The sequence below is a fragment of the Hippocampus zosterae genome, chromosome 6 (assembly GCF_025434085.1).
Source record: "Hippocampus zosterae strain Florida chromosome 6, ASM2543408v3, whole genome shotgun sequence".
Classification (NCBI taxonomy): Eukaryota; Metazoa; Chordata; class Actinopteri; order Syngnathiformes; family Syngnathidae; genus Hippocampus; species Hippocampus zosterae.
In genome coordinates, this window is record NC_067456.1 from 8,544,890 (window position 1) to 8,572,533 (window position 27,644).

Sequence of the window (27,644 nt, forward strand, 5' to 3'; positions counted from 1 at the left end):
CCTGTGTCATCAATGTCTGCTGCCTTGAAATGCTTGCGCACCCATAGCAGTTGTGTTAAGGAGGGAAACGGCCAAGGGATGGCAGCACTGAGAAGGAATCGACGCCAGTCTATCTGTTTGTATCCATCAGTGAGCAGGGAAATGATCTCGTTCAACTACAATACAACCAAGAGGGGAAATGACAGACATGACAGGGTCTCGCATAATCGGAGTTGACTCACAACATTAGTGACAGAATCAAACGATATTCAATTCAACGGCTGTATAAAACATTTTGACTGACACTGCCAGTGAGGCCTTCATTGCTGTTTGCTAACTGGATTTTGTTTGACTTGTTTACCGAATAAAAACCTAATATTTTAGAAGAACTGAGCATACCTGTGTTTCAGTCATGTTTTCCCAAGGTTCGGGCAGAGTGTTGAAAGGGAGGATGTCCCTGATCAGATGGAAGAACTCAGAACTGGACATGACACCTGAAAATTGAAACAGGAAGGATGGAAAAAAAATGAATTAGGAGAAAGGAAAGGCGACTGGACAGAAACCAACAAAGCTCAGGCGGTTCACCTGTTGGAGCCTCATTGCAAAGACAGTGGTACAGCGCGTCCAGCTGAAGAACTGTCAGCATTGATCTTGTTATTGTCTCCGATGCAGGTGGACTCAGTTGGGTTGGTGGACTTGGAATCAATAGGGAGTCTCCATTCAAATAGAAATCAATACTTTCCTAAAACCAAGAAAATATGGACTATACCAAAAAGCCAGAGATTGTTATTCACCATGAAGTACCCTCAAATGTCATCCTCTCAAAAAAGCTACATGAATACAAATCCTATAGGGCCTCAAACAAACCTTCAATGAGGTAAAAATCAATTTATCAGGGTCAGTCAGGGCACATGCAAACAAAATGTTGATTGGTTGGTGTAATATCCTGGTGCCACAACAATGTATTATGTGAATCTGCACTTAAAAAGAAATTAAAACCCACGAAAAGGCTTTACTTACCAGCACCAGCTCATTCTGGAGTTTAGAAGCAGTCTCTATGAAGTGACGCACCACCTCTGCAAGTTGATCAATACTAAAAAAAAAATGTTAATGGCTCATGGTCATCACATTGATTTTCATTAATATTACACGTCGTGCAATGGCATTGAAAAAAAGTGACACTGACCTCTTCATTTGTGCAACGTAATGTGCTTCTAAGCTGTCTCGCATCTCGCTAAAGATCTCGTCTGCTCTGCTTTGCAGAGAGTTCACCAGTACCAGCCCGTGGCCTTTCACCAGCTTAATTCGTACCTTTGATGAATTCTCTAGAAACCAAATTCGCACACACAAACACACTAACATGTTTTCAGTGGTATTTTTAAGAGACCAAGAAAATTGCCATTTGTACAGATGATATCAATTTTTGTTGAACATGTTCAAACCGAGTCCGTGATTTGCTTTCCAGGATTCAAATAATGTAAAAATGTGCATGTCTTCATAAATGGCGTTTTTTATTTTCCAAAAGAATCACACAGAGTTTCTATCATTTTGAACAAAATTAGTCAAATCTAAGTATGTTTAAAGAACAGCGTCCAGAAACATGTGTTCATTTGGAGGTGAGCGAGCAGTACCTTCATGCTTCAAGGCGGCTGTGTATTCTTTGATTATTAGTTTCTGTTTGACATTTTTAACGCCCACTGGGGTCTTCTCCACTGTTTCCACAGCTGGTGGTGGGCTGGGTGCAGGAGGAGGGGATGGGGAACCTGACCACAAGATGAAAACAATATGCACTATAAAATAAAGTAGATAACCTGCTGCAAGCCATGATGCTAAATTAATTCACTGCCTTTCAGTTTTTTATCTTTGTCTTTATTCTTTTTGTTTGCATTCTCTTTCTCCTTTTCCTTCTCTTTCTCCTTTTCCTTCTCTTTTTCCTTTTCCTTTTCTTTCTCCTTCTCCTGGGCTTTTTCCTTCTCTTGGATTTTCTCGACGTCTTGTGCTTTCAGCTCCACCTGCTGCGGTTCTGTTGACACCTACGCGTGGACAAAATTTGCGGTTTAAAAAGACTCCTTCCATATGCATGCACCATATCAAACACACATGTTCCTAAATTACGTGTTTACACGAGCCGCATTACCAGTTTACTTATGACTGTGAGGGCATCGTCGTGTTTGGCGATCAAGATCTCACGAAGTATCTAGACCCAAACGACATGAGATCCATTAATGATACAACTGTGCATTATTGTCACAAATATTCATACGTTTATTTTGGATTAAAGTATAGAAAATTTTTTGAAGAAAAAGAATTACTGTATATAAAAAAAAATCTACATCAACAGAAATAATACAGGGAATCGGATTGCAGGGAGACACCTTTGCAGGTCCTATATCTTCAATGTCAAGGAGGGGGATAGAGTCCAGGTGTTCCTGTTGACCCCCATTAAGATAGTAGTCCCGCAAAATATTGCGTGTGTTCTGAAAACGGCTCATTTCCACCTAGGTAAGAAAAAGATTTTTTAAGCATTAAACTAAATAAAGAAACATTTAAAGAAGGGTGTGGTAGTGTACTAAATGAGGTCATAACTGGGTATGAGAATTCATCAGAATTAAAAAAATTCCAACTTCACAGTCGATACTGCTTATCGATCTAGTTCCTTATCTCATTGGGTTGATAAAACAACTTTAATCACGAAGACTGAGAACAGTCAAAGGAAAACTTTCATCATAATTGTCGGGATATTTGTTCGATTTTAATCCACCGGGTATAGATATTTTTTTTGCCCTGGAATTAAAATACTTGGAACCACCTCAGAAAAATTAAATCTGTAGTAATTTCCCACATGAAATATTAACTAGTTGGAGCACTTCAAGAAAAAGTGTCACCTGTATGAGTCTTAAATGATGGTTGACAAGGATAGTGGTGTGGTCCTCCAACCATTTCTCACGTATGAGCACAGCCCGTTGTGTCTCATCATCTTCCTTGTGCGTGTCGACAATGTCCCACAAATGCTCCCGCAAGTCCTTCGCATCAATCACAACACTTAAGTTTACATTCGTCAGTCACTTCTATGTTCAGTCTTTTTTCTTTTTTACTTACATCCAGGCGATGATTTAACTCTGCTTTGGTCTCCTCGTTTTTCCTCAGATCATCAGGTATGCTGTTGTAGTCCTTCTGCCACTGAGAGACTAACTCCTGCTTCAGGTCCGGCCGCTCTAGGAATTGCTTGAACTCCTCTCTGAATAAGTGCCACATGGTTCGGAATGAATTGAATACAATGGGAAAAAAATATCGGCATTACCGGTACTTTTCTTTAATCTGTAGCCAAGAAATTATTCAAAATCTGTTTTGCATTATTCGGTGATTTTACAGCAAAATATATTTGTGATAAATATGACTAGTGCAGTGGCTTTCAAGCTTTTTACATCAAGTACCACCTCAAAATACTTTGCTCTCCAAATAGCACCCTAATAGCCAACATTAAAATTCAGTAACGTAGTAGGCCTGTGTGATCATTAAAAAAAACTTTTAATTGTTATATACTTAACCGTACTTAACCGGTAACCGTATTTAATCCGATGACTCTTATGTATACCACTAGAAAGAGCCTGACTACCAAAAGCGGTACTGTACTCCTACCATACTTTGAGAATCAATGCATTATTACAGTATATGAAAACACACTTTCAATTATAATTTACCTGATATCATACAAGTGCTGGTCAATAACTGTACGTTCTAAGCGGAGCTCCTGCATCACAGCCTTTACACTGCTCACATAAGAATCACATATTGACTCCCACTGTTGGCACAGATACGCCGCTTTATCCTAAATGAGGACATGTAGAAAACAAAAGGAGAAGTTAACGCGATAGGAAGAGAATTCTTCTACGCGACAGTCTTCTGATAAGAACACAAATTGTTTCCTACTGAGGAAAGTGGCTCATCTACATAGACCCAGCGGGAAGAACCCGGGATAGGTGAGGTAGAGGTGGGTGGGGCTTCTTGCAAGTCCTCATCGGCCACTGAGTCAACTGACATCTTGCTTGTTGGATCTGCAGCTTGGGATGAAAAGTCTATTAAATTCTGATGACAATAGTCGCCACTCAACTCCACTCTTATTTACCACCTTTATGAGTCTTTCTAGTCCAATTCAGCTGACACCGGTGTACTTTTCATTCTCACCTTTCACACCGTGCTAGACTGATTCCAGTAATACCTCAAAGACCGGACTGAATTAATTTAGCACAATACCTTTTTATCCAACGTTTTTATGTGTGTGTGTGATATTTTGTAATCATTGAGAGGGGTGTACCCCAGGGTGCATCTCTGGAGCCACTCCTCTTTTTTAACCTTATTAACAATCCGCCGAAAACGTTTTTAGGCTATCACACTCTATTCAATGCAGATCACACACACACACGCACGCACACATGCACACATGCACACACGCACACAGTTTGAGTGCTTGTGCACAACCCTTCACCATAACTAAGCAACACAATGGATAATTTTCCCCATGACACACCTTTGCAAACATTTCAAACAGTTTTTCACACGTTAAAAAGGTGGCCATTGTACCTGATGGGGTGACCGAATTGGATTTGTCCTCAGTGAGGCTCAACTGGGATCCTTCATGTTTGGAATCTTCATTTGTGAGGGCCGGCGTTTGTGCAGAGCTCACAGCAGAAGGGGAAGACACTGAAGGGGTGTCCAACACAACTTCCTCAACATGAGGAAACCTAGGAGCTGGGGCAGTAGTTTGGAAAAAAATGTCATAAACGTCAACATGTTTGTTTGTTCTTAAAAGGTTATGCTCCTCTGCACAGTGATGGACAAAATGTTTTTCCCCCAATATATGAATGTCTTTTTACCTTCCTGTTTTTGTACTATAGCCTTCTGTAGGATACTTTTCATGGTCATGTAAAGCTCCTCCATCGTTACATCTGCATTCACACGCGTCAAAATGCTTTTCCTGCCAGCGTTTCCAAACCATTCCTCTAGTTTAATCCAGTTATCCTGAAAAGATGTGATCCTAAAAGAGGAGAATAGATGTTGGACTGGAGATGCAAGGTGACAGCCAATCAAGTAACACAAGAAATAATAATAATTACCTGTGTGGAATCTGCGCAATAAACAATCGCTTGTTGACATGTGCACCAGAAGTGTGTTTGCCTCCATCTTTACATGAAAGAAATTTCACACAATTCTTAACAATGTGGTGAAATCCAGTTGAAAGGTTGTTTAAAAAAATATCTGCCTATAGAGTACTGTGCACAGGCATCATGTGAACAGAGCCAGACTGGTTTAACTGTAAGTGAAAAACTTTTTTTTTCATGTCACATTTGAGTTTGTTTGTTCAATGTCTATCTTTTTGTGATGGCAGACTACATCCTGGTTCATGGACCATGATCAACAGACAAAGTGTAACTATTTATCCAGATCTTTTGGAATGAGTTCTTCCTCGGACAACGCATTACTTCACAAAATCTAGGGAAATTATCTTTCTGCTTTCTGTCCTGTAATTTAATCTTTTACTATAACAAAACAATACAATGACAATGGTGTTTGTCAAAAACCTTTGCACAGTACTGTCTACTATTTTGCTGCATGACAAGGCCAAAATATTAAGAACCCTTCACTTCAGTGATTATTCGAAACATACCAGGGGAATTGACCGCCCGCTTGGCAACACACTGATCAGGAATATCCATCAGTACAGCCAAGTCCAGTGCTGGTGGCGGGGGCGGGGGCAGCGGAGGATTCGGATCAATGGCGAGGTCTATCTTTCTGCCCACTACTTCGTACCCGATGTCGAGCGAGGCAACGGCTGTCTCCAGAAGATGGGCCTGATCTATGTTGACCGGAAAGCCATCCAGGATCCAGCCTGACTCGAAAGGAACCTGGCTGCTCACAAGATCGCAAATATTTCTATAGTGTGTGTCGTCTGCAACTTTTTCCGATGTTGATGATTCTACCACTGAGTGCAATGCAGTGATACCTGATAGCCTCCACGACAATGTCCACCAACAGCTCGTCGGGGATGACTTTGCCTTTGCTCAGCTCTTCTGCAGCAGCACTTCCCAGCAGTGCACGGATCGACAACTGGGATAAACGGAAAAGGGAGCGCGTGGGATGGCTGTTTTGAAGACACATTTGACTCTTGCATGTAGTGAGTAAATCCAGCGATTGCTTTGCTTACGTTTATGCGCGCTCTTTCCTCTTTGCGGTGCAGATCTGAAAAATAAAGTACAACAAAAACAATGACGATGCTGCAGATTACAGCATGCTGACTAAAACTGTGTTACGTGTATTAACAAATAACCCACCAGTATTCAGAATTGCGGCTACTTCATTCTCAGTTTCTTCATTTTCGTCTCTGACCTGCACATGTTTTTTTAAAAAATAGAATGTTGAGGTCCTACATTCTAGTCTGGTCTGAGAAGTGAATCTTGACTCACCCTCTCTCTACTTTGGTGAGCGTTCAGCGCCTCCTCGACTAGTGTGTCCACTGATAGGACACATATTTTGAGTTCTACACAGAGAAGACAACAGGCTTACTTCGAAAGAAAAAAATACGTAAGAAACACGGCGCGTTCTTGTGCGCGCAAGCACCGTTAGATTAACTGACATCATGTACCTTGAGCAATCTTCTTCAGGCAGGTGGTCTTGCCGGAGCAGAACTTGCCCAGGACACACGCCTTGAGCCTGTAGCCAGGAATTGTTGATGGGCTCTGTGGTGGGATCAAGCTCCTCATTCTCAAGAACACGTGTCTGAGAATCACGTTGAGGCTCGGCACAACTGGTGAACTGGCCTCCCCGGACTCCTCTGTCCATGTCCATTCTCCCACCATGTTCTAACACACACCACATGGTAACAACACAACAAAGTCCAATCAAAACTAAGGGTTCACTTGCCCCATGTACGGTCCCATTCTGCATGCAGCTCAAAAGATACACTAGGCACAAAATGTTTTCAATTTACTTGATCTTGAATTACAAAGCCAAGAGCATGATAGTCAAACCTGTGCGGTAGATGAGTTACTTCAGCAAAAGAGAAGTGCTCATTTATACAGATGAAAACAGGTATAGGAACAATAATTGAGGGCAATTACGTTTTTGTATTGTTAGATCGTAGACTTAGATCAGGGGTGTCAAACTCATTTTTGTCACGGGCTACATTGTAGTTACGGTTTCCCTCAGTGGGCCTTCATGACTGTGAATTTTGTGAAACCATATAAATGTTTAACCACCTCCAAATATTATATACTCAGCGAGTAACAAGATGGATAACCAATTTTGACATCAGAAGTCAAGAATAATGGATTGTTCCAACATTGCAATGAGTACATTTTACAGTATATGACAATTTGAAATTTTGGTTCAGACTTTAGCAAGCATCATGGAAGTTGACATGCTTGAATTGCTTTCACGGGCCACATAAAATGATGTGACGGTCCAGATCTGGCCCTCGGGCTTTGACCTTGACACCTGTGACTTAGATCTTTGAGGTCAACTCATGAAAAATATGGGCAAAAACATAAGCGCGACAATTATATTTTTGTTCGGTATAACTCACAACATATTCTTCGTAATCTTGACTATTGAGTAGCTCCTGTTTCTGGAGCTCAACTGGATCAGGCGATGTGAGCCGCTGCTGCTCGTAAAGAGGGAGACCGTTTAACAACAGTTCCTTCCATTCACGCATCAGCTTTGCTGGAATCAGACTGCAAATGGCACAGCCTTAACTTGAATCCAATGCAAAATAATTGAAACAAAGTACAGTATATCACGCCACTGCTTTGTTTGCTCCTGTTAGGAATGCAATTACAATTGTCATACAACCAACAGGACATGATTATTTTTATCATTTCACTCCACCCTGTCCTGAAAGCACAACAAAAGGAGAAGTGGTGAAATGTGTGGGTGACAAATTGTTAATTTGGGTCCCTTCATTATTTTTGCCTGATGTGAATTTAATCTTGACAAGTGTGATATACAGTAAATTGCTGTTATTAATATTGCTATGATTATTAAAGTCTGATGCAACGTCTGTGGTGCGAACATATCACTTACTTTTTGGTGAGCACGCGATATTCTCCAACCTTGGTGGCCAAGTCCAAAATCTGCTCCAAAATTTCCTTACAGTTCTCAAAGTGCTTCTTGGATCTGTTCCGAGCGCACTCGGCAGCCATCTTCTTGCAGAACTCCAGCTCCAGTTCAATCTCCTCTGCCCGCTCCAACTGAGCTTGACGGGTCAAGGCCTGAATCACAAAAGATGCTGCATATCAGAAAAGGCAGATATGACATCTCATCAAATGTACAGGACTGTAAAGTGTGCATCCTGTTGACACTCACCGCTTCCCTTTCTAGAGCTTCTCGGAATTCCTTCTCTCTCTGTTGCTGGAATTGCTGTTCTATCAGCAGGCGATTCTGACGAAATGCATCTTTCTGCTTGCGCATCTGGAGTAGCTGCACTGCCAAACGTTTCTCTTGCTGAGTCTGGCCTGTCAGACACCTTACCAGCTGCTCTTCTCGCCATCTCTCCTGTAGGGGAGGGAGCCACATTGCCATGAAGGGTGGTGAGTTTAAGACTAAACTAAATTCAAAATAAGAAATAGTTAAGGAATTTTTACCAATGCCCCACGTCTGTCTCACTTGACTCAATCAATCTTATGGTATGTGACCCACCTCTTGAGCCACATGGGCTTTGAGCTGCTCGACCAGGCATCTGATTCGTCTCTTTTCTCTCTGCTCAGAAGCGGCAACATTTTCCTGCAACCTCCGGCGGATCTCCTGAATATACGCGCTGCTGGACTGAAGCATGAGCTCATTTTCACCTCCGTTGGCCTGAGTGCTACCTCCAAGTGGAACAACGAGATCCCTAGTGAGAGCAAAGAGGTTCAAAAAACATTCGACAATACCAAGTTGAGTAATCCCCCACATATTTGAGGTTCATTCATCTATCCATCCATTTTCTGATCTGCTTATTCTCACATTTTTAGGGGCAATTACTACTGTATGGCTTATTCTCGATATACACCGCAGTAATATTTTTGTGACACTATGAGAACAAAAAAAACCATGGTCTGTAATGATAAATACAAACATTTCACACTGATGGATAATAAAAACGTTTCTCTCACCCTGAAGAGGAAGCCAAGCCCGAAGTGGTCAGCTTCTTCCTATTCATCTCAAACTCTGCAATTTCAGCTTGGACAATCTACATGGACAGAAGTATAGAGACACAACATATTAGTTTGATATCAATCACAGACTTGTAACTTTGAGCTCAAGGCCATGTCTTTGCAGGGCAAGTTAGTATAAAGTCTTAGAGCAGGAGACCGCATTGACCGGTAGTTACATTTATTTTAACCTGTGAATGAAATACAATCCTTCTAAAATGCTAAAGTATCTTAAATGCATCAAGGTTGATAAAATCAGGTCTTTATTGGGCAAGTCTGTCTCCTTCTGTGCGTTTTTAGCTGGAGAGCAAGTGCTTCTCAAATTTTGCATGAGACCAAGTCTAGTCTTGAGTCTTCACACAGAGAGCTGGGGTACAAGTCTAGTCTAGTTTTTGAGTTTGACATCAAGCCTAGAACTCAAGTGTTTAAGCCAGAGACAATTTCAAGGCTGAAGTCTTTGCAGTAGGACGGTAGTCAGACACGACTATATGTCTGACTTTCACACGCCATGTTGCTGGAGTAAGTCTCACGTCTTATCTTCATTTTTTTTAAAAACCAAGAGCAACTCTAGTTGCAAGCAAGTATTTGCAGGTCAACTTGAAGCGCGGCCTTAAACTTTTTGAATTCTGACTAGCTTGCATGTGACTGTGACCTCTGCTTGCTGATCTTTGCGTTGCTGATGCTTGTGCCGCCTCATGTTGACCAACGAAGTGTAGGGGGGCGGTTTTGGCACCTGGACGTCAGTGGACTGGTTTTGACTTGACATGACATCACTGTATTTTGGACGAGAAAACTGCAAAACATACAGAATAATGTTGGGATATGTGTGTGTGTGTGGGGTGGGGGGGTCTTATTTTAACTCTGTGGTGCATTAAAGTTAATATCTGTGACACCGAGAGAAAATCATGAGTTTCCTTCAGCACCTTCCTCATGTTTGTGGTTCTCTTCTCATCTTGATCTTTGAGTTGACTCTTCTTCTGGGCTGACTTGTCAAACTGAGGGCGTCTCTTCTCTACGTCTTGATTGACTTTCTGCAACTTCAACTCTGCATCGCGTTTCTTCACCACAAGATTTAGACGCTACATGAAGAAGAAGAAATTCATGGATAGGATATATATTCAGATTGTTTGGTAGTGGTCTCAGTTTAACAGGGTGTTGCATGAATGAAGCTCATCACACTTACATCAGAGAAGATTTTGTGACCTTTTTTATGCAGGGCATCAGGTTGCATGATTTCGGATTTCCTCTTTCCCTGCTTTTCTAGTGAGACGTAGAGCTGATAAAGAAGATGTGTGGCGGCGCCAGGCTTCTCCTGCATCACTGCTTGAGCTCTGGTCAAGTCGAAGGAGATGCCTAGCCGATGGAGAGTTGGCTCAAGGCGTGTGAAATTGTTCAGTTTGGAGGTGGAGGTGCTGTAGGCATTTTTTTCCCATATTAAAACACAGAACTATCTGTAAGCAGGTGAACCTTACTTAGACGTTTGTAGTGAAGGCTTCCTTGTTTAACAAATGTAGCACTATCACTTTAAGAGCAACACTAGATCTAAACACGCGGGAACACATGGAGCGCGTGAGAATGATACACCCATGATCGTCGTCGTAACCCTGGCGACATTCAGGTAATTGGTAACAAGTTTACCATGATACATGTTAGGTGTTAATTTTGGACAGATGATTAATTATTTGAATGGTATTTGTAGAGCACAATATCGTGGTTTGGAGTTTGAAATCTATCACTAGTGGTTTGTGTGAGTGAGTCTGTACAGCGTAAGTGTTCGCAATGTTACAAGATGTAAATATGTTTTGTTTTTTTACTGTGAAATTATATGAACTGTGTTATCTGTTCTTTAGAGGGGAGATCATTTGTGTTTTTCCACGTGTTTTGTACACACCCAACACACCGGAACGTATCGAGTAAGTGTGTCTCCATCTCAAAACATTGGGTTGTAATGATTATTTGTTCTGCACTAAGAAGTCTTTTTATTATTTCTGTTTCCCTATGAAGCAAGCCTTTGTCTATTGTGGCGTAATTTTCTTTAATCTGTCAGATAATTTTCTTTGATCTCTTAGATCCCTTTTCGAACTCTTAGTATTCAGTTAACATCTCAGACTTTCACCTTAAAGCTGTACACTTTTTCATTGTTCAGTCGGGATTAAAGCCCAAATAAAAATTATTTTGTGTTCAGTCTTGTCTTTCCAAAGACTCGGCTACATATACAAGCAAAAGCAAGCAATTTTGAGAATTTGGTGGAAAAAAGAGAAGAAAATAAATGAACTTACTCTGTTTTCATAAAGACACTGACATCATTAATCATTTGATATTTTTGTAAAACTTCTCCAATGAGGTACCCGCTGGAGAAATCCTTCGCAAAGTTCCTTGGTTCTGAAAGGATGAACATATGTAAACATTCACGGTAAATCAAATGGCAAACAACAAAAGACTGAGAACTGAAGACTGTTCCAAAAAATTAGACCAACATAAATCGGTTCACCGAAAATGTGACAAACTTTTCTACCAGACTGTAATTTATTGAGTTACACCTATCGGGAGGCGTCTAAATAATAATAAGTACAGTATAGCTATTATTTAGTCAGATATTTCGCTTGAACACCCTTTCGCCTGTGAGGACGAATCATTTTGCCTCAACACAGAATGCATACCTGTCAACTCATACGGATTAGGCATAGTTCATACGGATTTTGTGGTGAATCTTACGTCTATGGCCGTATCGCACAAATCATACGGATTTCCGTTTTTTTTTTCACCAACTCCAAATGATTTGGAGTTGGTGAAAAAAGTAACGCGGGAATACAATTCTGAACACAGTAATGCCACTAAGTAGAATGATGATTAGACGTTAACCAGACATTGTATTATGGAGATCTACAATAAATATCATTGAACATTTCGTGGGGTTTTTTCTGCCGTTATTTTGACATATAAAACGCTTTGGTATGTTATAAGGATTTTTTTGCTCTTTATAAGGATTTTTTTTGGTAGTTTATACAGGTTGGCGCGCCGAAAAGTTGACAGGTATGAGAATGTTTGAAGAGAAATTCATTTATTACACGAAAGTCACCATCAGTCAGGATTAGCATAAATGAGTTAGCACACAGGTAACTGTCAATTAATACATCAATCGTACATACCGACAATCTTTGACAGGCGAAGCTCCTCGTTGAGCCATTTGCACAATATGTCCGACATATTTTTCTTTTGAACACTTGTCTCTCTTTGGTCCTCTACCGCTTGTTTTCCCAAGGTCCTATTGGCGGTCGTTTGAAATTCTTCCCACCAACAAGACAGAAAACATTCGTCGGTCGACCGCAAGCAAACAGACGCGTAAAAGCGGCGTTGCTATGGTAACCAGGGGTGTAGTGGGCGTGGTACGCGGGGGTACGCCGTCCACCCACTTCTCCCGGCGCCACTTTCAATGTTTATTTCGGTTTTAGCCCTAATGCGAGTTATGCTTAATAACGTTGGCCTGTGATTATTTTGGAGTAGTAAAACATTAAATTTAACGTTAGTTCAACTGGTGTTGTAGCCTATGATTGATGTTCTGTATGTATATGTAGAACATCCCAGAATCCCGTACACCCACTTAAAAAATCCCCACTACACCACTGATGGCAACTTCAAAAAATTTGATAAAGTCAGCAACCGATTGGCAAATTCGGAGTTGCAGGTTCAATAACCCCAAAATGCAACGTCAGTGCAACACAAACGATAGTCCTGCTACCTTACAGCGATTGGAAAAAGCTGTCTGTGTCTGGAAAAAAAAGTACTGGAAGTTGCCAATTACGCCGCCACATTTTATATCAAATCTATAATAACACCTATTAAATAAACGCTTTCTCGAGGAAAAAAATCAAAAAGCCACTTAAATGAAAAATTGAAGACGAGCAAAGCGACTCGGAGGTCTCGTCACCATGGATACGCGACAACAATTGGAGTGATGTGCAGGATGAGGCCACCTGTCCCTGGATGCATTGTACACGTATGCGCTTAAAACATCGTAGAGGGGGTTGAAGCCTTCTCACTGATCTACGATCAGTTATTATTCGCAAACCAATAGGGACAACAGGGACATACATGCTTTTTAGGGTTTTTGCAGCCATTGTTCAAGGACATGCAATACCGCCCCCATAAAACAAATACACAAAGGAAAAGCAAATAAGTAGCCAGACAAGTTATTGTTATTTAATTTTTAATTGTTTTTGATGAGTAACATTTCAGCTTGGTGTTAACATGAAGCATTGGTTCAGGAAAAAAAAAATCCACATGATTTTGAAATTCTATATGCTTATTCTGCCTTGCAATCAGGAATTACAAACATGAAAATAATATTCTTTGAAAGATCATAGAATTTAAAGCATTTCAATAATTTGAGTATTTATTGATGCACATTTACTGTAGCCATTAAGTCATGCATAGCATTAGTCAGTGTTAGTTTTTTTAAAGCCAGAGTCTCAAACTGTGATCTTGTAGTGTTTGCTTATACAACATGCATTTATAAATCAGGAAGAGTGGCGGGAGCAAACTACCCTGATATCATCTACACAACCCGTTTTCTGCTTTACTTGAGACCACATCAGCATCTGGAAATGTGACAATGCTGTGAAAGCACACTAAGGCTAAGCTATCATTGGAAGACAATCACTATATACTATACATGACAAACAGTAAGATCTGTTGGTTAAATTGTATATAATACATTTCCTATCTAAGAGAGCAATGGGATACACATCCACCACATTGTTTAGTATAAAATGTTATTTGTTGACACAAATAAAATCTAAGAGCATGCCCTGCCTCGTTGGAGATGAGGCTTTAAAGGATGAAAAACAATGTGCAGCTTCGTTTAAATCCTCCAAACTATATCTTCTGTTTCATTTGATCTCATATCGGCTTGGACAGTCATTTGACGATCCACTATAGCTTTTGGATTGAATCCAGTCAATGGGCATTGTATTTAAAACAAAACAACAGACATCTCCCCCAGTAGTCAAAAGAAAGGACCGCCTGAGAAGTAGACCAGCAAAGTTATCCAGTAACACCCAAGTTATTTTTGCCACCATTCCTGTCACAGTAGTTTTACTTAAAGCTTGTCAGCTGTAGGCACTGAGAAACTTGACTTGGAAATGAGCATACAATTCCTACTTTACATCTATGCAAATGAATGAAAATCAACCTGATTAATAAAGCATGACACAATCTGTGGAAAGGTGTCATAATATGAGAGAAATATGGAGATGGCAAAGCTATCCAAAGGGAAATAAAAGCAAATGCTTTAAAAAAACAATAATAATATGCTGTTACCAGGGTCTCAAACATTATTGATGTGTTCTGAGTTACAGTCATTTTACATAATGGATCAAATCTGATTGAGTGGCAAGGCAATTTGTGAAATGTGACATGGTGCAAATGAATGGAAGCATTACAATTATATATGAAACTCGAACACTATGATTGACACCCCAAGTTACTATATAAATAAAGATGTATTGTATTCTCAATATTAAAATGGAAAGTTGCTGACTAGCAGGTAACATACTACATGTGACGTAAAAAAAAACTGGCCTGTGAAATATTTACAAAAGAACTTGATTAAACAAGACGATTGTAAACAATTCAAAGTAACACGATAGCATTTGTTCAGTACATGATATTGAATACATTCTAGCTTATATCATCCGTGTCATCATCCAGACAATTCCAGAGTGTAAAATGCATCACCTTCTGAATGTGTGTAAAACAATGACTTATTCAAAGTGCATAGGACATCATCTCATGAGGGGGCGACTCAAAAGACAATTGAGGGACATGTTCCGTTCATACAAAACATAAAAATAAGTCTTCCTTTTGTAGTGTTTCAACAAATACTTAGGGAAATGTTTGGTTTGGAAATTACTTTCATTCATCATCATCTAGTGTTTTGAAACTCACATCACAACGGGTCAAACAAAAAAAAAATAGCTAAAAGCTGCAACTCTGAAATAACGTCAGCACTGAATGCCCAGTCGTGAAGAAAGCCAATAGATTTTCCAGATTTCCTCAAAGAGTGGCCTCAGCTCTGAAAGAAGCCGTGCCAAATGCCATCCACTTCAATACACAAACTATTTTAATAGCATCATGGATCCCCCCCCCCCTACTTTGACTGACTTACCCATTATATGTCATGGTAGATTAACGCCAACACACCACGTGAACTCTGCTGTAAAATAACATAATGAGTAAATCCATGCTTCTGGCCACTATATGAGGAAATAGTAAGGATCACATTTCAGCCTCGTGTTTACCTTTTGTTTCTCAAACGTCATATTTTCGGCTTGCTTTCAAACTGCTACATCAAATGATGATATGATATTTTGGCCTGATGGGTGAAGCTTTTTCCAGTTTGATAATGTCACTGGTAACGTGAATGTAAAAGGGTTAGGCCAACCTATTGGCCGAGCAGCTTCTGATGAGAGGATTATCATGGTTTTGCAGAGGACAGCAGGTTGGTGAACCAGCCTGCTGCGGAAGTAGAGAGCGGACGTTTCTCTTTGTCGTGCTCCTCTGACTCGATGTCAGGGAGGAGGAACTGAGTGGAAGCCATGGAAGTGGGCGAGCCCAAGCACGGTGCCAGGCAGTCCCGCTCCTCAGCCTCCCTGGGCGAGTCCAAATTCCAAGAGCTTTGGGGTTTGTAGCCTCCGGAGCAAGGAGCTTGGGGGTCTTGGGAAGACTGCGCTGGAACCGGGATCGAGTTGTCACTTGCAGGTTGCCTCTGGGGGCGGTAAGCACCTCCACTGGCAGCCATTTCGACCTCAGAGGAACCTTGTTGATCCGTGTGGAAGACCAGCGATGACCCTGAAGTTTGGATTCCTGTGTAGGTCACATCAGTTTGCCCGGAGTCCATCGAGGATGAAGACGAGTCCAAAGAGTCTGGGTAGCGTGGCCTAATGGGGCGTTCGTCAATCATTTGGTTGTAGTAGCGTAATGACGCTGGCTCATCCGTGTCGACTGGCTCGCCTCCGATCTGATCCTCTTCCTCCTCATCCTCTTCGGGAATGACGACCAACACTTCTTTAAGGGAGTCTAATTCGGGCTTTCCTACAACATGGACCACGTTGTGGGGCGATGGCCTCACATCCAGTGGACCCTGTCGAGTTCAATCAATGATCAAAGATGTCAATGAGATACAGGATAGTTTACACAAAAGGAAAAAAAACAAGCAAAATCCCAATATAAGAACTGCAGCAGAAATTGTCACGAAAGATCATCAAGTTTGCTACGGGAAAAGATCAAATTTTACTGAATGAAACCTTTTAAAATAGGAGTTAATTTATCAATCTACGCCAGCAACCTATAGTGATCGTCCGAACAATCTCTTTTCAATTAAATGCTCAATTAAATGCTCTTTGAGGAGATGCAAAATGTACAATTATCCCGGGTATCCATTTGTTACGATTCAAACAACAGAACAATTCTGTTGGTGTTGGTAAAATATGTGCCTTGGCTCAAAAAACATTGGGAAACATTTTTCTAATTGTGATAATGGTCATACATTATACTTACACGTACCTGCGTCCTAGTCCAGTCATCGCTCAATTTGGGTTGCGGTATGTCTGGATAGAAGGCCATCTTCACCCTGATGAGAACAAAATGGAAAATATTAATGCGCAGCACGCATTGAATACGTCACCTGAATATCAATATTCAGGTCACATGCTTAAATAAAAGGTGCTTCAGGCAAGAAAGCTGACTCACCATTTCCGTTTCTTATAACAAAGGAAGGTGACAATGGACAGCAATAAAGCGACAGCTCCCAGAGTTGCCAGTATTTCCAGGATCAGCCAATCAGCTTGAAGGAAGAGAACAAAGGAGAAATTGTTGCCCGCGGATTTTTATAGGTCGTGAAAAATAACATCAAATAAAATACATACCTAACTGCTCTACTGTGATGGAAATTGTGGCGCCGGTGTCCTCGCCTGCTGAATTGTACGTTTTGACCGTGAATTTGTAGGAACCCTCGGAAAGACCCTTCACTGTGTACTTCCTGCTTCCTTCTCCCGACAGATTGGCTGCAGGGATGGGCAGGATGGGAAACAACGGTGGAAAGAAAGAGCACAGGACGTAGCAGTAATGTTGCCGCACTCAAACACCGCAAAACCGTTAGAAGAGGCTAATACGTACCGAGTAGCACGAGCTGGGAGTCATTGTTGAGGTAAATGTTGTAACCCAAGATGTATCCTCTCCTGCTAGCCTGCGGCATGGCTTCCCACGTCAAGAGAACGTCTGAGTCCTGCTGATTGATGAACAGGTGGGGGACGGCTCTGGAGGGAGCTTGGGGGAGGGGAAGGTATGAAGGTGGTTTGAAATTCCCCCCAAAATTTGAAAAGGACTGCTGCTTCTGTTGCCAAAAAGGTTCGTCCTACTTACGCAGTTCCTGCATGTAGCCCTGCCAGTACTGCAGCAGCTCTGAGGAGCAACTAAACAGGGAGATGTTGTACTTCACGCCTGGCTGGAAGTTCGCTGATGAAGGGATGAGAGTCACTTGTAAGTCAATCCGATTTAGGAATTCACGCTTGCAAGTTGAATCCAGGTTGTTTTCGCTCAAAGTACCTGACTCGATGGACGTATTTGTGGTTCCCATTGCCACCTTGACCCACTCCACATGGCAGTCTTGCTGGCAGAGGGCGTCATGCCACTCAATGACATAACCGCAGCTTGAGTTGGTGTCATCCTGCCAGACCAGGTGGAAACCTCTGTCCATATAAACCACCCTGGACTCAGCAATTTGACTCTGATCTGGAAAGAATAAGGAAATAAAATGAAAAACAAAAAACGTTTTAAATGCAGAAAAAGTATGAGGCTCTCACGTAGCAAAATGCGTGAGGATATGAGAATATGTTGGTGGAAATGAAGCTTTTTTAAAATTTCATTTGTCTTTGACGTGAAGTTACTGAGATATTCACAATCCAAATTACATCAAAAGTTTTAGAACACCAAATATCAATAAACACCTCTTGGACTGTAATCTAAAGAAATAGTATCTCTCTTGTAACTGAACGGATTCGATTGCTAAAGTGTAACTACTGTTTTGGCTGTTTAAGTCTGTACACATACGACATACCTGAGATGTGTAGAGGTATGATTACACTTGCGGGAAGTGAATCCCCTGCAGCGTTCTTGGCAATGACAGCTGCCATGACTTGGTTGTCATTGGTGAAGGCGGAGATTCGAGTGAGGTTGATTGGCAGCATAAAAGTGTCAGGAGGAAGCATTTCAGTGTGCTGCAGGTTCTCTTTGGGGCTCCAGAGCGTCACTTCGTAAGATGTGATCTGACCGTGGCTTTCTCGGGATGTCAGAGGCTAAAGAGGGGAAGGTTGCGCAAGAGGAAGAAAGATTTATGTTAATATCCCATTTCAGGTGATTATGGGTTCGAAGCCTGGTTCCCGGCTACAGGACTAGTTAATACCGCTACACACATGTCTGGCAATAGAAAGTAACCATACGGCACAGGTAAAATAAAGAAGTAAAAATGACATCACAATGTATAATATCATAACTCATTCAGTTCAATGATATTTATATGTCAGAAATAAATAAAATAAAAATCACCTTCCAAATAATCTGACCAGAGTTGTCACTGTTGATATGCATCCACACATCAGGCTGATTTGGAACTGTGATGAAAATGTAAATGACGGTTAGCAAGTTCACACCTTGAATCTTTCATGTCATCAAATAGCAATCCAAAACATGAAAATACAGTGAAATGATCATTCATTTTATTTTGAAATTTGGATTTAACAGTACAAGAAAGGTTTTCAAACCATATATCCATCCTTACCGTCCATATTTGTTTGGATAGAAATGGGTTGGCTCCAATTTCCCCATTTCCAGAAATTCCGCTGGGCGCCACAGCGGACTTTAAAGGTGTACTCTTCATTTGGATAAAGTTTCAAAAGCTGTACCGCCGTCAGACCGACGCCCGTGAAGGTGCGCTGGACACGTACAACATTTTTACCAAATGTTGAAAATGAAAAGAAGCAATGGTGCTCCAACATGTGCAAAGAAAGTAACTGACCTTTGTTTTGTTGTCGTGAGACCTGATCTCTACCTGGCAAACAAGTGGCAGGGAATCGTAGCTGTCATATCGCCACTTCCACAGCAAGGTGGCATTCCAAGCATTGACTACAGCGTTCAGGTTTTCAGGTGCCACTGGGCGCACTGTGATGAAAAAAAAAACAGAGCAATCAAAAACAAATACTTTAGACACAGTACATTTATATTCCATGCTTGGAATTTTGAGCGTTAAAAATGAATGTATGTGTTCCGCGATGAAGTGGGGCTGAGCCACTCACCTCTGTGGCGGATTTCAGCTGAATCCAACAGGATGTCCTGGCCGAGATGATTCACAGCTTCCAGCGTCCAGTTACCCTCCCAGTGCGCCATACTACATGTTCTCAGATTTTCTACCGATTTGGCCTCACATTTCCTACAAAAAAAAAAAAAAAGATAATCATATTAGACAGTGAACTGGCATTTGTTTGAGACAAAATAATCTTTTGGAGGTCAAAGCCACTGTTTCTCTCAGCTGGATGCACCGCTTAGATTTTGACGTGTCCAATAGCATACGCAAAGTACCTTTTGTTGAGCGAGTAGATCGTTCTCCGTTTGCCGTACAGTCGCGTGTCTCGCGCTTCTTTCCACTGGCATACGGCCGACGTCAAATCTCGAGTCTCGCAATGAAAATCACTGAGCAGGGGAGGATCTGGGGAAATAATAAGTATGAAGTAGCAATGTGACAAGATGAACCCAAAAATGACAGTCTGACTAATTTGCTGAGTCTGGTTGGATTGGTCACGTCAACCTAAGTATGATGCGCCAAAAGTTTTGAAAATTAGACAAATCGGTTGCAGAAAAATAGAATTTTTTTGTGTGTGTGTTGGGAAAAAAATGGCTTTTGGAGGGTATCGGCCAAGAAAATCTGGCCCCAAAACACCTTCCAATTCGAGTAAAATGGCATACAGTAATCCATCGTCTTTTGCGGTCAATGGGGACTTGGGACTGGTCGCGCTAGGTGAAAACCGCGAAGTAGGGTTTGTTTTAGGGACTGTTACACCCGCGCTGTAAGAAGGAGAGATACCGACGCTCGTTCCTACCGACTGCTGTCAGGCTGCTGAATAAAAATAACAACAATAATAATAATAATAATAATTAAAGGGTGTGTGTGATGTGAAAAACAATTGTAAATAGCACTGCGATTTGTCCATTTTGTATTTATATTGCACTTAATTGAACGGTGTTTGTTTGTTTTTTCTTCTTTCTACCCACATTCTTGCTGCTGGAGGCTGTAAATTTCCCCAGTGTGGGACAAATAAAAGATATCTTCTCTTATTGATTGTTACTGATTAAAATAATACAAATACATTGATACAAAAACGCCAAACTGCCACATCAAATTCAGACGATATAAAACAACACGTTATACATTTATACTAGAGCGATGAGATTAATGATTTAACTGGAAAACAACAATGTACAGTTTTTGATAAGGTAATGGTTGATTTTCAACAATTACATCCTATTAGGACAAACTTAAATTGAAGCATTAAACTTACATGCAACAAAGACCACGGCCCCCACAATTTTGGTCTTTTCGCTGTCCTTGCAGATGACATTGGTCCCCGTCCTGTTTGACGGAGGCTGGTGAGTTACTGTGATGCTGTAACTCCGCCGACTCAGCCGTGTGGCGTTCATGGCCGTGTTGCCATAATGCACGGAACCGAAGAGCGACCCTTCCGCCACAATGCAGCAGAACGTGGTGTTGTCCCCCGCGTGCACAATTCTATCCTGGGGGTACATCTGGAACTTCACTTTGGTAGGCAGATCATTTCCTGAAGAAAGAAAAATAATTGGATCACGTAAGGGCGGAAAGATATCAATAGACAAAATACTTTGGTCTGTTCATAATATTAAAGCAGGTTAACCTTGGAGGATCTGTTCGGCGCTCCATTCACTCGTCTCCGTACCCTCTCTGGAGCGGATTCGGACAGACAACGAGGTACATTCGAGAGGTTCTGCTGAGGTCCAATTCCACTCGTACCGACCAGTCGTCAGGTTGAGAGTCGCATGTAGCGAGTCCTAAAACATGACACCATCTAAGTATATTTCCATATTCATTTGAGAAAAATCCGATGCACGCTCTTTATTTCTTCATGCATTGAAGAGGTATCGGATCAGGACTCGGTATCGGGAAATGCTTAAAACCAAAGGCTCAAAAGACCCAAAAAGCGTGATCGGGACATCCCTATTTTCAACGCCATTTTAGAAGGAAACTCTGGCTACATAATTTAAAATAAGAGAATGCCCCTCACATAGAAGACAGTTTCATTGAGTTCCGTTCTGAGGATCATGACATCGAACATGTTGGCGCTGCCTCCCAGCCAGGAAATGGATATTTGTTGCGTGTACATGTCGGGTGTCAGTTTTACCTGCTGTGGTACGGTCAGCTCTGAAAAGAAACATAAGCAAACACACAAAACACTGAATCCTTTGCTTCTATTGCACAAGTTCGGGCCAATGTGCGTCTCGTGCGGAGAGCCGATATTTCAAACGAATGATGAAAGAAGGATGGAAGATTCCTACCATTTTGGGCATGAGTGTGTACCACAAAGAGGAGACAACAGATGAGCCGGACAGGCCAGCAGCTGCTTTGTAACTGAGGCATGGCGAGTGACTGCTTGTGGTCCGTTCCACTATGACAACACCATGCTGTTGGCAGAGCACCCTGAAGAGCATTAAAAAAAAAAAGAAAAAACACAAATACAGACTCCAGTGAAGTCATTTTCTACATATACAACTACTGTAGATAGTTTGTTTTGAATGAGCAGCAAGTCTGAGAAACGACCGCACGTTTTTTTCCCGCACGTCAACTCTTTATGTTGCCATAACTGGAAAAGCCAACCCTTAACAGCACAAGTACCAACCTGAAGAAACAACGAAGCCAATGAAAAAAATACACTGGCCACAACATTTGCACACTTGCCCGAGAAGCTCTCTGTCCAAAATTATTTAGCACAGACCTCCAGCAAGGCCAAACAATCCGAAGCATATCTACAGTACGTCCTCCCTCAACTACATATAAATAAATCAAGATGTCCCAAGGGATGTTGTTGGACTCCAGAAGGCGGCGGCATTTCACAGTACGTTCTTTTCCTCACAACTCTATCTACTAGATATGGTGCTGCCCGACTTGGCCCCAATGCAAGCCATAAAACACGTTGAAAATATGTTTCAAGATAATATATGCACCTTTAATTTATCTGCACCAAAATGGAATGGGTTATTGTTATTACAAAGGCAGTGTTGAATGGGTTTATCATATGCCAATGCAACATCCATGTCCGGAGTTTCGTGGAAATCGCAATATTGCTTTGCGTAATGCTGCAAACTACCGGTAATTATAACGATGCATTCAACTAATGTTGTGAGATTCACGCTTGAAGGTAATTCCTCGCAATCTGTGTTCTCACACCGAGTGATACTATCTGAGAGGTATTAATTTAAGATACAGTGGTATCATGATGCAAGAGTGGAATTTGTTCCATGGCCGGGCTTGTAACTGAATTGTAACTAACATATCAAATTAATTTACTCACTGAAAAGGTTAGTGTTCTCACACCGAGTGATACTATCTGAGAGGTATTAATTTAAGATACAGTGGTATCATGATGCAAGAGTGGAATTTGTTCCATGGCCGGGCTTGTAACTGAATTGTAACTAACATATCAAATTAATTTACTCACTGAAAAGGTTATCAGTTCCCTCCCCACAAAAACACATTTTTAATCCAGAAAAACACCACATGTTGACACAGTGTCAACATGTCATGTGTCAACATGACACCACATTAGCTCTTTGAAAGTCACAGAGGACCGGTAGTCTTTTTTTCCCAAATTCCACAAGCATTACATGGTCCAAAGAAGAAAGAAAAAAAAAAGATTTGCAAAGTTCAAGAAGCATGAAATAGTACTCCTCCGCTCAAAAAAAAAAGGGCAAAAGATTTTTTTTCCTAACTCAGTACATGCAAGACTGCATGTACTGTAAATCAAGTTTGACAAAGTCAAAGATGCATGCCAGTTTAGTGGAATTCATGTCAACAAGTGCTTAAAAATGCACTAAAACAAGACAAGGGCCAACTCAGTCCTGCTGAAAAGGAGAGTATAACCAAGTTGGTGCTCAAGTCAACACTCCCGATGAAAAGAAGCACAGGTGAGCATGACTATATATAAAGCCATGAACTCGGACGAACCTGCGTGCTTGCGAAAACCTATTCTCGGATTCGTTGTGTTCAACTGTCACACAGGTGCTACAGTTTTCGAAATGGACAAGCTTTGACACGCACCATAAAAGCTTTAAAACAACGCACTGGTACTACTTAATCCATTATTGCAACACACACCGTGCCTGCACTTGAAATTAAAATGATGGGTTTGTCATTTATTCCATTTGAAATGTTCCCAGTGTATTTGGTTTGGAAAAAAGCAGCACCTCCCGATAAAATTCTACGGCATAGGTTCCGATACAGTTGTCGGGTCTCATAAATAAACTCAGTGTCCCCCCCCCCCACACGCACACACGCGTGTCAGTACAAGGATGCTTTCTGAACTGGCGAGGGCCCCCCAACATGAAAAGATCCTGAAGTAGAATACGCCTTACAACCCCCGCCACATTCAAAGTCCAGTGATTGGAAGCCGGACAATGAGCAGATTCTGGGAAATGCACCCAAGAAACTGATACCTCAAGAAGCTTGCCACACCCGTACAAATCAATACTTGTTTGCAAGGCAGAAGCCATAAACGCGACCGCAGATGAGGCAAACAACAAGAACGTGGCCGGCACTTAAAAACCGAGCCGGGAGCTTCATCTGTATGCCAGCAGTGTCCCCGTTTTAGACGAGACTTTTTTTCTTGTCTCACCACCTCTGACTTTTGTCTTTTTTGTCCTGGACCATTTCGAGCTCTGGGAAAATATGTCGAAATGCTGTGTAAAGTGCAGCACGGTAAACATTTCTCCGAAGCCAAAATGTTTTCAGGCCTTTTAGTTCTGTCCTTGAACACAGGACAATAGTTAGCCCCTGTGGCCGCCGAAAAGAGTTTCCATCCGTTTCATTCCAGTTCAAAAGAACTTCAACTTATTTAGTCACAATTTATTTATTACAGATCGCACACAATATGGGAGCGAAACCTGAAAAAAAGGTGATTTTCTAAATATTCATTCATTTGGTTAGACCGAAATAAAAGAAGGTCTCCAATCAGGTAGACATCTCATTGATTATAATAAAACTGAAAGCAATCCAGTCCTGGGCACTAGTTGACATGTGATTTAGCTTCAAAACAGTTTTTGGTCAGAGAAAAATAACCAAAATATCAAGAATAAACTCATCTGGGATCAAACAAGCTTACAGGCTCATGTTTAAGTAAGATTTACTGGTGGCCATCTTTCCTATTCAAACGTAAAAATAAATGAGGTTCCAACTTCCCATTGAGACATACCAATTCTTTTGGAATAATTTAGGGCTGTGGCTGTCAAATGTTTTTAGAATTGAGTGTTTTAACCCATTCAGGGACAACGGTTACTAAGGTGCACCGCTTACCATGTTATCAGGTTACAGGATGCACGAAAGGGTGAAAAGTTATCGATGAAGTAACGGCATGAAAAAAAAAAACACTTTTGCATTACGAAACAACAATGACAAATGTGCAACGGAAATGAAGATTAGGCGATTGGCTTTCATTCTCGAAAAAAAGAACAAAAAAAATAAACGTATAGCTAATTTCAATTGGTGACTCCCACAAAACAAAAATTAATTCCGCAGGAATTAGTTTCTGCGCCTTTAGATGATACCAAGTCACACCATTCGGGCTAACTCGTGATGGTAGACTATCGTAGACTAAATTAGCTAACACCGATGTTTTTGTGTCAAGACGCTTGTTGCGCTTGAGTCAACAACGAGGTGCTGAATCCACATGTGTGAAATGATCAAAAACTTTAGAGGATTCGTTGACCTTTGTCATTGCACTGACTTAATTCTGCCACGCAGAAAAGCAGTATGATCTTAGTCCATTAGTGACCCCGGACTCCCCCTTTGCGATCATGTGAGTCGGTGGCTCAAAATACCTTTTGTGCCACTACAGAGGCAAAATCATAAATTGTGAAAGGGGGTCGATTCACTTCAGCTATTCCAATGTTTTTGTGACTCTGCATGTTACACCAAAATGAAACTGGTATACATGGGAGAGTAAAAGAGCTTGTTTGGAGTATGTGTTGGTATTCTGAAACATGAGCCACAATCCTGATCCCGACCTTTGAATGGGAACGAGAGAACAAGCGGATGCTTTGGGAACAAAATAAGTTAACAGATGCGTGTGTGTGTGTGTGTGTGTGAGAAAATGCCATTGCTCTGACATCACCAGTGAGAGGACATTCAGTCCAGTGTGTGAAGCAGTCAGACTCAATCAGTCCTTTCGTCCTTCCTTCCTTCCTTCCTGTTCTCTGTAGTTCTTCATGCATTTAAACCTACATGTACACATAATGGCAAAAGTAATATAGCCGGTAAACAATTGGTCATAGTTAATGGACATTATGTGTGTGCATATGAAAAGGAAAAGCCTTAAAAATGTCCATTAAAAAAAACAAAGTATTGGGGTGATCATTTGGGCATGAGTAGAGATGTGTATAGTTCTGCATACCGAATATTTTAATATTTGTAAAACCGACTCAAAATTCTATCGATTAATTGGGTATTTGGATGATTCTTTTGTTAATTGTTTAGATTGCTAAAAGAACAATTATAAATACAAAACACAAAAAAAACATTTCCAGTCAATAATGAACGACCAAATGCTTTTACTTCTTGTATAATCAACATTTTATACTTAAACTGGTTTAACAAGCACATGGTATGCACACAGCTACAAGTGAGTAAGGAGAAAGAAACCAAGAGCTACTGTAACAGGAGCTGCCGTCTTTAATGGTCATTACCGTCTCGAAGTTTCTATTCCCAAGACACGCCAGAGTGAAGAAAACCTTACTGACTGATTCAGTGCAAACAGCATGAACTGTACAGATCAAAGCACCACTGTCACAAAGCTATGATAATTAAAAGGTGGAATTGTTGTAAACAAAGAAGGGATCAGGAAGATTTGTCCTACGAGACAATTTTAGTCCTCTGAGAACCACATTAAATGTACAAAAAAATATGATGCGACAATCAGACAAGTGCTTATTTATTATATATTATGAGCAATATTGTGTGTGTGTATGGCATTTCCTAAGAGTTTTTATTTAATACACATTGCGTAAGCATAGGATGAGAATTAATATTGTAAGCTTCATAGTCGCACAACATCAGCTCGTGAAAAACAAAGAGAAAAAAAAATTATCCTCTCACAATTAAATAAGCTTAACAACGAAATGACAGAACCAAGCCTGAGTGTACCAGCATCATCATTGTTGCTGGCATCATTTTTAAAATGTATTCATCGTAGTCATCATTGTCCCTTTAAGGACAACACACAAAGAGTGCACAATGTTAAGTACTGTATATGTCTGTATGCATATGGGGTATGTGTGTGTGTGTGTGTGTGTGTATATATATATACACAACGGTGTATATATATATATATATATATATATATATATATATATACACACACACACACACACACACACATGCTTGTGTGTGTGTGTAATTTATTAATTCTGATTAGTGACCCTCAATAAGAGATCACAGAAAATGAAATCCACATTGCATCGTTTCAATAAGGTTGGCGTTAGCAATAGCATTAGCAAGGGGTAAGCACTAGATGCAGAGACGCCGTAACGTCCTACATTGACATTTGAGTGCATTATTTTCTGGATTGATATTTTATCGTGGAATATTTAACGTAGATCGACTGTTAAAGCATCTTCAATATTGTTCTTCTACTTACACAGCACACGCACAAGTATTGAAAGGTGAATGATGTATCGGGAGGAAAAAACACTGCAGGCCAACAACAATCGTACACCGATAAGGTTATCGTTTAACGGTTTTATGAGCTCGCTAGGACTCGAAAATTACCTTCTGCGTGGCCACGAATCCTTTATGATGTAGTGAATCACGTAATCCAGCGAGGAAACGACTGGTGCGGTGATTTCTATGCGTTTGATAGATGACGGTCGTTGGCCCGTACTGTGTGGCATACCCAATCCCAATGGATACAAACACCGTGGGTTGGGATTACGGGAACGCAGTGTTTTCGATTGGCGTTTGGACCGACCAATGGGATTCGATAAAGACAACCCCGGGATGGAAAGAGAGGGCGTTGTCGCGGTGCGTTCAAATACAACTGGAAAAGTGTTGTTTTTCTCTGAAACAACACGACTGTGTCGACCAGACCGCAGCTGCTCGCACACATTTTGAATCCGAGACGAGGATAAAAAATT

General features: G+C 41.0%; 2 protein-coding genes and 1 long non-coding RNA gene across 5 annotated transcripts; 1 reads left to right on the forward strand and 2 right to left on the reverse strand.

The window, feature by feature from the left end:
- Window positions 1-1,657: 1,657 nt before the first annotated feature.
- On the reverse strand, window positions 1,658-13,248 carry spef2 (sperm flagellar 2). Its single transcript, XM_052068569.1, has 26 exons — window positions 12,314-13,248; window positions 11,444-11,546; window positions 10,348-10,576; window positions 10,088-10,243; window positions 9,817-9,957; window positions 9,126-9,202; window positions 8,671-8,863; window positions 8,338-8,526; window positions 8,056-8,243; window positions 7,559-7,706; window positions 6,620-6,836; window positions 6,441-6,514; window positions 6,309-6,363; window positions 6,182-6,216; window positions 5,981-6,084; window positions 5,645-5,886; window positions 5,094-5,160; window positions 4,854-5,014; window positions 4,561-4,728; window positions 3,910-4,034; window positions 3,681-3,808; window positions 3,079-3,217; window positions 2,865-3,002; window positions 2,355-2,477; window positions 2,117-2,176; window positions 1,658-2,012 (listed from the first exon to the last, which is right to left on the reverse strand). Exons 1-26 carry the CDS (start codon window positions 12,369-12,371, stop codon window positions 1,809-1,811), a joined length of 3,522 nt encoding a protein of 1,173 aa, XP_051924529.1. The 5' UTR covers window positions 12,372-13,248; the 3' UTR covers window positions 1,658-1,808.
- LOC127602457 (uncharacterized) lies at window positions 10,741-17,528 on the forward strand. 2 transcript variants are annotated; one of them, XR_007962802.1, is made up of 3 exons: window positions 10,741-10,782; window positions 10,864-11,077; window positions 17,223-17,528. It is a non-coding gene; the product is annotated as an uncharacterized LOC127602457 (long non-coding RNA). The 2 variants fall into 2 exon arrangements; XR_007962801.1 differs by having other exon boundaries at window positions 10,747-11,077.
- On the reverse strand, window positions 13,355-27,452 carry lifra (LIF receptor subunit alpha a). Of its 2 annotated transcripts, none has more exons than XM_052068572.1 (18): window positions 27,280-27,452; window positions 21,801-21,942; window positions 21,530-21,666; window positions 21,143-21,296; window positions 20,774-21,049; window positions 19,797-19,923; window positions 19,514-19,647; window positions 19,237-19,379; window positions 19,000-19,153; window positions 18,768-18,832; window positions 18,280-18,517; window positions 17,769-17,954; window positions 17,586-17,678; window positions 17,340-17,489; window positions 17,090-17,227; window positions 16,914-17,007; window positions 16,728-16,794; window positions 13,355-16,305 (listed from the first exon to the last, which is right to left on the reverse strand). In XM_052068572.1, exons 2-18 carry the CDS (start codon window positions 21,880-21,882, stop codon window positions 15,640-15,642), a joined length of 2,904 nt encoding a protein of 967 aa, XP_051924532.1. In that variant the 5' UTR covers window positions 21,883-21,942; window positions 27,280-27,452; the 3' UTR covers window positions 13,355-15,639. The 2 variants fall into 2 exon arrangements, with proteins under 2 accessions (XP_051924532.1, XP_051924530.1); XM_052068570.1 differs by having other exon boundaries at window positions 16,722-16,794.
- Between the last annotated feature and the right edge of the window lie 192 nt (window positions 27,453-27,644).

Excerpts from the sequence above, each read along its gene's own strand:
- spef2 (XM_052068569.1), bottom strand. The coding sequence starts at position 12,371 with ATGTCGGACATATTGTGCAAATGGCTCAACGAGGAGCTTCGCCTGTCA. Across the intron at positions 3,003-3,078 it reads AGTTAAATCATCGCCTGGAT|GACTTGCGGGAGCATTTGTG; the intron begins GTAAGTAAAAAA and ends ATTGATGCGAAG. Across the intron at positions 2,478-2,864 it reads ATCATTTAAGACTCATACAG|GTGGAAATGAGCCGTTTTCA; the intron begins GTGACACTTTTT and ends TTTCTTACCTAG.
- lifra (XM_052068570.1), bottom strand. The coding sequence starts at position 21,882 with ATGCCTCAGTTACAAAGCAGCTGCTGGCCTGTCCGGCTCATCTGTTGT. Across the intron at positions 21,667-21,800 it reads ACACACTCATGCCCAAAATG|AGCTGACCGTACCACAGCAG; the intron begins GTAGGAATCTTC and ends GTTTCTTTTCAG. Across the intron at positions 19,924-20,773 it reads GGCCGTGGTCTTTGTTGCAT|ATCCTCCCCTGCTCAGTGAT; the intron begins GTAAGTTTAATG and ends TTATTTCCCCAG.